The sequence below is a fragment of the Parasteatoda tepidariorum genome, chromosome 4 (assembly GCF_982258835.1).
Source record: "Parasteatoda tepidariorum strain Cologne lab strain chromosome 4, Ptep-v5.0, whole genome shotgun sequence".
Classification (NCBI taxonomy): domain Eukaryota; kingdom Metazoa; phylum Arthropoda; class Arachnida; order Araneae; family Theridiidae; genus Parasteatoda; species Parasteatoda tepidariorum.
The window spans coordinates 98,774,081-98,785,028 of record NC_141758.1 but is presented as its reverse complement, the minus strand read 5'-3'; the positions used below and the strand labels follow the sequence as shown (position 1 = coordinate 98,785,028).

The 10,948-nt window shown below is 30.4% G+C and overlaps 1 protein-coding gene across 5 annotated transcripts in view; it reads right to left on the bottom strand.

The window, feature by feature from the left end:
* Nucleotides 1-1,647: 1,647 nt before the first annotated feature.
* Nucleotides 1,648-10,948, bottom strand: part of LOC107449989 (CUGBP Elav-like family member 3) — a 35,714-nt gene continuing 26,413 nt past the window's right edge. For 2 of the 5 annotated variants that reach the window (XM_043043574.3, XM_021145197.4), the window contains 2 exons: nt 7,096-7,244; nt 2,443-3,948 (listed from right to left, as the gene is read on the bottom strand). In XM_043043574.3, coding sequence (XP_042899508.1) covers nt 7,117-7,244 — 128 coding nt within the window. In that variant the 3' untranslated portion in view covers nt 2,443-3,948; nt 7,096-7,116. Of the gene's footprint in view, nt 3,949-7,095; nt 7,245-10,948 lie in introns of all 5 variants that reach the window. The other 3 variants (XM_043043575.3, XM_071182788.2, XM_021145198.4) reach the window with 2 other exon arrangements.

Genomic DNA, 10,948 nt, shown 5'->3' with positions numbered 1-10,948 from the left:
TTGCTGATATACATATTAGATACATTTGTATCAAAGAGCAATTTATAAAACTTGAAAGCTATAATGATATATATTTTTATCCAGTTAGATCTCAACTATTTATTATTGTTATTTATTCTGAACTAGACATTACACATTCAATTTTGCAAGTTAGCAAAATGAAAAACTCTTATACAAAGAAGAAGGTTGTTTTTAAAACCATAGGAGAAAGTAGACACCACAATTTTGTGTATGAATATTTCATTAAATATACTTCCAAATATGCACAGTTACTACAAATATGCATGCTACTATTTAATTAATTTTAGTACTCAAAATAATTTCACTACTGACTATATACATATATATCAGGAATGGTATTTCTTCCGGAAGTCTATTTTTTATAAGACAATAGAAAAAACTTTAAAAAAAGAAATTTAAGAAACTGGGCGAAAAAAAACAACTGAAGATTACCCATATAATTATTTAGCAATAAGTTGTATAAGAACAGTTTAAAGTTAAACAAAAACAGATTTTCAAATTTAATTTTTTCTTTCTTTAAAATAACTACTATTTTTACGTTATTTTAGTCTACTTTATTTCAGTTTAGTAATTTTAAAATTTATGTGTCATATTATTTAAGAATTGGCCTGAGTATTCTTATGCAAAAGTATTTGGTTACAAAAATTAATAGTTGTGAAAATCATAGCTTTCAATTGTGAAATCGATATGTGATTATATAAATTTACTGCATTTACAAAATTTGATTACCTTTTTAACAGTTCTTTATATAATTGTAAAATTAGACTCTACTAAACTTCTTCACTTAAAACATTGAATTGGTCTAAATGAATAACAGAGTTGCACACTCAAATCTAGAAAAAAATTCCCCGTGTTTCCCTTGTACATATTTATTATACAAAATATGTTTAGAGGAAACACAACAATTACTGTGCTTCTGTGTGAGCTGTATTTGGTTAACTATACTAATTTTAATTGCTGGAAAACTTAAGAGATAATATAGTTTAGTACAGCCGAAATATCATCCTTAAATATTCCATTGATTACCATTTGAGTGGTCACCTTTTTTTAAAAGATGAAAATGAGAAATAAAATTCCCTGTATTTTCCTAGTTTGTAGGGAGAAAAAAAAAATTTAAATACCCTGCCTTTCAGGTGATTTTTTAATTCCTTGTATTTTCCAACCCTAAATAAGCAACTTTTTTATAAGATTGGCTTAATTTATTGAATTTTATTGTCTTTTTAACTGTTACTTTCTAGTGAAAACTTTTTAAAAAAAAAACATATTAAATAGCTTGGAAATTAATATTATTTAAACTGAAATGCAATTGTAAACAGTTAAAAATTTTTTGTAATATATATATTTTTCCTGTTTCCATCATTTGAGTTAGAAAAAAAGCGATTTCTCCTAGAATGATTTTGTCCACCGAGAAATAAAGTTTACTATCCCTATTTACGATGAATCATAGCATCAATTCAAAACGAAAATGTCATCAAATTATAGGAAGAAAAGAAAAAAAATAATGCAATGCGATTATTTTTTTTTAAACAAAATAGAGATTTCAATTATATAATTCCTTTCAAATTATATAAAATTCTTTTGACAGCATTACTGACTTTCATGCGAAAACAAACAGCAAGAAATAAGTTTAATGGAGAAAAATTACTTCTGCAGTTTTTAATTCTTTGAGTACATTTGTCAAAGCTCATTTGATTTTCTATATACTACATAAGCATCGATAATCAGATTAGCAAACCTATTATTTTTATCCCACAAACAATGACACTGGTATCAAATAACCACATTTAAAACAACTGTATTAAAATAGAGATGTATTTTATCCACTGAGTGACTAACAAATGACTTATAAGGTTTGGAAAATAAATCACTTTTTCTCATTGTATTTACAGAATAGAATTTTAAGACAAGCAAAGATACAATAATGATAAATAAAAATTGTAAAATACATTACTATACACATATTTTCAAGTATTCAATATATATAAAAAGAAATGTTTTTTTTTTTCTTTCTATAACATAAATGAAATAACACGTTTTTTTAAATGCATAGTTTCAGGCATATTTTTTCCTTTTATAGATTTAATGTTTGCAAGAAAATTTTAAAACAGTATACCAGAAAAATTTGGCAATCCAACTTTAGTTTTAAGGTTGTGTTTCAGTAATGACTATATATCTGTATATAGATGCATAATTGAACCCCGCTATAATGAACCCTGGATATAGTGAACACTCAGTTTTAGCGAACTTTATTAGCGGTCCATTTGAATTCCCATACTAGGAATATTACTTATGCGCTGATAGAGACAGCTAATAAAATTGGTAGTTCATTTATAGTTGGCTGTAAATTTAGTTTATTTGTTCAACTTCAAATTTGAGGTGTTATTTATTACAAACTATGGCATTATGTGTCAAATCTTAAACTTGCCAGCTTTCAAACTAGAGCTAACAAGTTGGTAAATAGCACATCCCTCCCTTTTATGATGAGAACAAATAATCTAGGAAAGGAAAACAGCGTTAATTAAATTAAAAAAATTTCCTGTAAAAAATCACGACCAGAAAATTTAGGATTCTTTACTAATAGTTGAATTTTAATTTAAAATTTAACCAAGGTCAATCAAAAATCACTAATTTCTTTCACAGAACATTAAAAGGAATAACTTTTCTTTTTGATAAATGATATATTTTCCCTTTAATCAGTTAATAATTTATAACAAATTATGTAAAATCATAATCAGTATTTCTAACAATGCTGTTGTCATATTTAAAAAAAAAAAAAATAGTTCAAAAAATTTGGATATATTTAACCACAGCTTATAGTGGATTAATTGCCCATGTCCGCAGACACCATGCCCATGTCCGTTCACTATAACGGGATTTAACAGTATTCTTTGTAAAATTCGTGAAAAATTTTTTTAAAAAATGAGGAGTCATTTTTTGTAAAAAAAAAAAAAAAATAATAATAATAATTGTTGCAAATTGTTACAACAAAAAAAAAATCGTTACAAATGTGTATATCAATGCAATCATTTATTAAAATACAATGTTAGTCACTCAAATGTAATTCTTTTGATATATTTCTAAAATTCTGCTTAATATCAAATGCTTATAAAAGTACAGATCATGATTTGAAGGAATAATATTTTCACTTTAGAACATTTACTTTCAGATATATGGGACATAAATAAATTGATTCAGATAAATTGTTTCAAAAATTTGATTAAAAAAACACACTTTTCATTTTTCAAATTTTGTTTTTCTGATTAAAATTCGTTATGACCAAAAATAGAATTTCATTTAAAAAGATACTCATCAAAAAAAAAAAAGAATTAAATTTTACATTATAAATATTTAAATGGAATTATTTTAAAAATTTGTACAGTTTATTTCTCTCAAGAGGATAATTTAAATTTCATTTAAAATACACTTCTCCAAATAGGAGCGTAAAAATAATGATAGACATTCTTTTTTTTCAGGTGGAATATATATATATATATATATATCGCAGCGGAGAGGGAAAGAGAAATAAAAATATTTACACAATTGTATGAGAGAAAATTCTCATGTAAAATACATTATAAATAAAGTGTCTGTGATGACAATAAAATACTAGGATATACACATCTCTTTTCAAATCTTGGCAACATCAATGATATGATTTAAGATATTTCAATCAGGGAGTGCAACCGCAAAAGTTTTCAGCTACATATATCATTGACAAGGGTTGTGGTGGTAGGGAGGGCTAAAGCAAAAAGAAAAAAAAATAACCCTTTTCGTAGTCCAAAATCCCTCTCTGGGAGAGGGAATTGATGAATGTAGTCCTCGGATGAAGTGAAAAGATTAAATATGAAGCTTTCTTCTCTTCTATAAAAAAGCACTTTTCTCTCAATTTATTGGGCGGCCATTCAATATGAAGATTTATTTTGGCACCTGAAAATATCAGAATTATTAATTTAATGCAACTCTGATATTACGACAAACTAATAACCTGGGGTGATTGTAAGTCCAAGACAAAATTCCAGAAAATTTCTTGGGTTAAAGTTTAAATTGAAAAATTAGAAAAAAATTTAAACAGGGATTTTTTTCCCTTTTCTCAATATTTCTTAGTTTAATTAAAATATATTTAAAATTTTATACATACCTATACCATTTACACATACCTATGATGACCTGGAGAAATAATTAAAATTAACAAAAAATGTCTTTCTTTCGTGAGCTTATGACTATAACAACTATTTACTGATAAAAAATGAATATTAATCATGAATATAAGCTTATAAAGTATCTCTCTGGCTCTCACTTACAAACAAATAAAATAAACTGTGTTTTTAAGTTCCACCTTTGAAAATTTGATTTCCTGAAACTTCTGTGATCAATGATTTTTTTAAATGCCTGGACCTTCGATCTCTGGAAACTTCCGGATCACTGTTAGCGAAAATTCCAGAAATCACAATCAATCCTGAATAACACAACAGAGCGAGCCAGGGTGGCTCAGGGGATAGAGCGTCCATCTTACAATGAGGTGAACCAGGTTCAGATCCCAGCGATAGCTGGTCGATACGAATTCCGCACCCTGCTCGCAGCGACCACAGTGCTGACATATAATATCCTCAGTGATAGACAGATCACGGGATAGAGTCCCTATGCCGCCAGGCTAACTGTGGGAGGTTTTCGTGGTCTTCCTCTTCATGCAACGTAAATGCGGGTAAGTTCCATCAAAAATTCCTCCACAAAGGCAAATTTCTTACAACACTTAATCCAGAAGTTCCCTTGCCTTCTGCATTGAGTTTAAAAGTACAAGGCTATGGCTTTGAACAGTAGTAGTCGTAAATCAAAAAAATTGAGCCAGCTGTTCAACGACAGTAATAAAATAAAAAATGAAATTACGTTTTCGATTCTTTAAATGCTATTCACTTTGGAAAGAAATCTTAATAATCATAGATCTAGGCACAAAGATGTAGAATTTCATTATGTTCATGAATAATTAAAGAAAAAGTGTGTTTGATTTCAGTCAAGTATCAAATAAATTAAATTTAGCATACATGCTAATAAAAGTCTATAATAAACTTTAAGAGGACAACTGTGGGTATGCAAATGATGTGACATCTCGTTTCTAGGAACTGCACACATACTGACCTGATAACACATAATCAGAGTTGTGGTTGGTTCTTTCGTGATTTGTCAAACACTATCGTTATTCCTGGCGTTATATTGGTCGCAACCTAACAACGTTGTAGATATTTTGATAATTATAATTTACAATAAATACATTTTGCTTTAGCAAACTCTGTCTTAAAATAAACCTGTACTCACCGTCTTCTTAAAGCATAAAATAAAAGACTGAGGATACGTTTTGTCTCTAACTGGTCATTTATAGACACAAAAAAGCTTTTTTATGTGTTGTAAAAATTCGATTCTACCTTTAAGTGTAGATAATACAATTGTATTTAATTTTACTCTCAAAGAATTAAAATAATTCTTTCTTTTTTTAAATGTAGCCGAAGAAACCCAGAATCTGTAAGTAGATGAAAAACCTGAAAATATGATGCTTACTATGATATACGAGATACGGTTACATAAGAGGTAATGAATTAGTCACAAAGAATTTAGTTTGACTATGGCTTTTGTTTATATAATAGCTAATGTTTTGTTATATAGAAAAAAATTATGAGTGTGTAAGAATAGAGCAATGAATCCTTGATTAATTTTACAAAAAAATTGGAAAAAGTGCGCATGAAACTTATATTACAAAAATTGCATGGCAATCAATGTTAATCACATGCGCAAGTTTTTGAGTGATTAAACAAGAAGAGGCTGAAGATGATTCCCACTCAGCTTAACCTTCCTTTCAAAAACAAATAAAAAATAAATCAGCATTACTATACTAAATATTATTCTACCGTGAGTTTTTTCACTAAGCTCCATGGAAAGAAAGAAAGAAATATTAATACTATGCGAAAAGAAAAAAAATTCGAATTGCAGTTAGATGTTCTTTCTGAGTTGTCTGTCAAGAGGTTTCTAGCCTAGTACAATAACTTAGTGTTAGACCATCCACCTTGTGTTGGTTATAAACGTAAATGTTTTCTAATTATAATCAACACTAAAACAAGTATCTCATAGAACAAACTCTTTTTACTATCACAAGTGTACACAAAAAATATATATATATAAAATATGTTGCCAACAAAAGAATAATGTAGGAAATAATATAAGAAATAATCACTGCATCTGCGTTCACGCACTTGCGCCTGGGACACACCTTATGACCACTATTTAGAACAATGGAAAATTTACAATGTGTGCAGAAAAGTTAGAAGAGGGGTGAATATATATCGAAGGCGGAAAAAAACCCTTTAATTCAAAATATAACAGGGTGCATAGCCAAACCTTGCAACAAAAAATAAGCACCTTTTAAATACTTTTTAAGCTCTCAAAAACTATTTTTCAGCACTATATACATTAACGAAATGCAAATTAATTTTCTAAGACTTTACATGATCATGATAAAACAACTACTTTCTGACAAAGAACTCTTTCCTCGATTATATTAGCAATCATAAAAAGATCGAGATTTTTCGGCTAGAAGTCAGAGGGTGGAAAATGAAGCCTGAAATTGTGTATATCTTGCAAAATGCAGCAGAGTTGCACATGAGAGTGTTAGAATCTCGCCGTACTCAGCTCAGTTGACGCACATGCGGACTCGCAAGTATTTCATCAAACATGTCAAATGACTGGCTGAAATGGATTGAGGTTGAATGAATTGTGAAAATTTTAAAACAATAAGAAAAGCAAGCTCTTGCATCATACGTGGCGAAAATCAACATGGTAACGAAGAAAAAAAATATCATTTTCGGAAAGGGAAAATTAAGCACTTTTTATAAACACCTAACAAAAAAAAAGCACTTTTAAGGGCTTTTAAAAAACGAAAATCGAAAATACACACCTTTAAGCACTTTTTAAAAACGCTATGCACCATGTATAATGTTTTACTTCTTATTTAATAGCAACAATGTTTTAATAGTCACACCTCACACGTAGCTAATCATTAATTCTGATAGAGATAGAAAAAATCATTACCATAGACTTGATAAATGGACGTCAATAAGGCCGCCCTGACTCCCTTGGGCGCTTCAGCTGCACTTTAAGTCTTTTTGTACCCACCTGAAAACCATTCATCGTTTGGATTGCATTCTGGGCACTCTGGGGGTTGTCAAAGCTAACAAAACCTGTCAAAACACACTATCTTAATTATAAATGCTCCAAATCATTAACTGCCAACATGAAATGGGAAAAAATCCAGATGAAATAGCAGACTTGCCAACTACTACACTTTTAGCAAAATATTTTACAGGGTGGTAGACAAATTAAAAAACTAAAGCTTTCAGAATATTTGGAAATTTTGCAAGCATTTTAAAAGTTTTACCACGTTAGGGCTGGAACAAAATAGCAGAGCTCATTCTAAGCAGGGTAAACAGGGTGCAGCACTCTGCTGCCTTTTTACTCATAAGAATCCACCCTATTGCCCCTGAAGTAAATTAGTGCCCTGATATAATAGACTCCATATCCTTTTTTTCCTCAACCCTTCTATGTTTTTTCCCCAAACTCTACTATGGATTTCTTAAACTTTTGTTATTTTCAACTCTTTTTATTTAGTTTGTCATTGCTGTCAATACATAGATTTATATAGGAAAGGAAAAATAGCCATCACACCCACTTGTCTTTGAAAGTTTGCAGTTACAGGGTTCCCACTCTATGATGAGATTGAAATTCAAGGACTTTCCAGGACTTTTCAAGGACCTCAACAAAATTTTCAAGGACCTTAATCTAAGACCAATTTTAAAAATTATTCTCTTCTATTTTACTAGAAGCAACAATGCTTGTTGTGGCAATAATTAATTTCAAATATAATACCTAAATGCTTTGCCTATATAGAGAGAAGAGAATACATGTATTATGGACTAAAATTTATATTTTTTTAAAAACAACCCTACTGGTTTTGCATATTAATTCACAAAATCATTTTCAGTGCAATCTATAACTAATGGTAATGAGGTGTTAATGGTGAAATCCTTTAATCCTGTGTATTTCCATGTGAAGGCTGCATGAAAGACAGAGCTAAATCTTAGGTATTCCATGACTATTCCATAACCCCCTCCTCTCCTCTATTAAACATCGTTTCTGAAATTATTCATCCATAATTTACACAACCTTCTCTAAATGTTATGCAGCAACAATTCTTTCTGAAAATAAAAATTAGAAGGAACATATCCCATTTTCACCATGTTTAAAAGCATTATTCGTTATGTGCAATCCACAATTGCCAATGAATATGACCTGGTGGGAATATTTCTCTTTTAATTCACACTGAAACTTCTAATAGAATTTCCAATTGACATAGGGTCCATCCATGGATAATTGAAGTATTTTAGAGAGCTTTTAACCATCATCCATGCATTTGTAAAAAGAGGACAAAATATTTTCTGCAGTTCCATGACCCATAAATTGGGAGGTAAGATACTTAGTGCAAACTTTATTATCAATTCCTTACCATAATGTCCATCTGCTTAGATTGTAGAGACTGATTTAACGTCTCATCAAAGAGTACAGTGTAGCAATCAAGATTTTTCAGCTCATTTATAAGAATCCCTTTGAAGTATAGTGCCAATCAAAAGGAGCCCAAATAGGCTCACTTTGTGGCACTACAAAAAAATTGTCTCGCTATACAGCTATCAGCAAACATTTTGGAGAACAATTTACTAATCCCTTCACAGGAGTTACATGAATAATTACTAGTGATGCACTTCAGCCTCCAGAGAATTTCAGCATCAAGCTCATTCCTTTTGACCAGATAAGAAGACAATGTCACCTCGGCCACTAAAGTTTCTGTTTCACATGGGGCACACGATGTTGAAGGAGTATTTACACCAGATGAATTAGATGTTGATGTCTTTGGAAAAAGAGAACTCAGGGCATGAGACTGCTTTTTTGTTTTACCGTTCTTTCATGTGTGATTTCAGAGCAGATTCTTCCATTTTCGCGATATCGATCTCCTTCATGTACAATCGGCACTTGGCTCTGAACTTCTTTTCGGGCATCGATAAAATCCATTCTTTATAAGCTTGATTATCCATCCATTGGGGATTAAAATAGCACTTCCCAGGCATAACTAGTCTAAACTACATAACACAAATACGAAGTAGTGCCTTTGCGAATACGCTTTACAATTAAGTTTTGAAATGACGCAAACGTAAGGACAAGTGCGGATGGTAAAACGGCAAATTTATTGAAAACTACAAAGTACATATTGTTACAAAATTCGAGAGTATTCCAGTTTCGATAAGAAAAAAGAAGATCTAAGCATATGCGACAGAAGATGAAGTGGAGTATCGCCCCGAACGCATTGATTGTCTGCTGTGCTCCGCGCGCTTGGCAGACACCAAGACGCTAGGCCCGGTTAGAAACGGTGGCGTTAAAAACCACGTGAGAGAGCTCGGGAACAAAACAGAAAGAACGAGAAAGATCCGTAGGTGTTTTAAAAAAAGGGCCGTCGGCAGTATTGGACAAATTCAAGGACCTATCAAGTTTTTCAAGGACCTAAGACATTTTTCAAGCACTTTCAAGGACCTAAATTTAGCAACAAAAAAAATTCAAGGACTTTCAAGGACTCTCAAGGACCGTGGGAACCCTGAGTTACTTCCACTATCATTAAATCATAACTACAGACACTTAAAAACATACATTTATTATTTTATTAATATATGCATGCATTTTAAATAAGTTTCTAAGCTAATTAGCCAATTAACTCAATATATATATGTTAATTTATTAATAAAAATTAGTAATTAATATGATTGCTTTGCTACTTTTAGTAAAGTGAAGAAAAAAAATCTTTTACTAATTGACAATGTTTTTTAATAGAACGTGTAAAGCCCATAAAAAGAAATTATTGCCTTTTTAGAATAATAATGCCCTTTTTTAAAACTTTTGTACCCTGCCCTTTTTTCTGCCTAGAATGAGCTCTGAAAATAGAGCTGCATATGTGCTTTTAAAGCATTTACGTGTAGTGGTGTGGAAATTAAGTTTAAATGGAAAAAAAAATGAAAAAAAGAATAATACATTAAATCATAAACACAGCCGTGATATATATCAAAATATGAATGTTACCACCAGAATAAATTTTTGCAAAAAGCGTAGAAAGTCGGCAGCCTTGAAATAGTATAAATTTCACGTAAAACGTTTCACAGCACATATTATGCAGACTTATGAAATTGCAAATTATTAAAAGTAATGACTATATTACATTAAAACTAAATTGAATTAAACAGACTTAAAGAATAAAATTTTTTTTATGTTGATTATTTTCTCAAATTTATAAATATATCAGAAACAATAAAATTGTAACTGGATTGGACAAAACTGCATTAAACTAAAGAAAAAATATTATTTCAAAAAATAATATTTAAGGAAGGAAGAGGATTCAAGACTTGAGAAAAAATTTAGGAACTAAAATTTTCACAATATTCTTAAAAGTTATGTTTTATATTTACTTGGGATATTATCAATAATAAAATATAATACAAGGAAGAGTATGTGTGTGTTTCCCCTTTTATAACTTTTGAATTGTTTGTGTTAGGGTCTTCAGATTCAGGCAGCAGGTGGCCTACCTCCCAGATTCTAGAAATTGTATACAATAGCCACCTGGATTTGGTTTTTTTAAACCCCCAGTCTAAGGCAATATATATATATATTTGTTTATAAACATCGTTGAACAACCGACCCAATTTTTGGGTTTACGACTACTACTGTTTAATTACATAGCCTTGTAATTTTGAACCCAATCCAGAAGACAAGGGAACTCCTGGACCAAGTATGGGGGGGGGGGAATTTGCCTTTGTAGAGGACTTTTTTTTGATGGAACTAACTCGCGTCT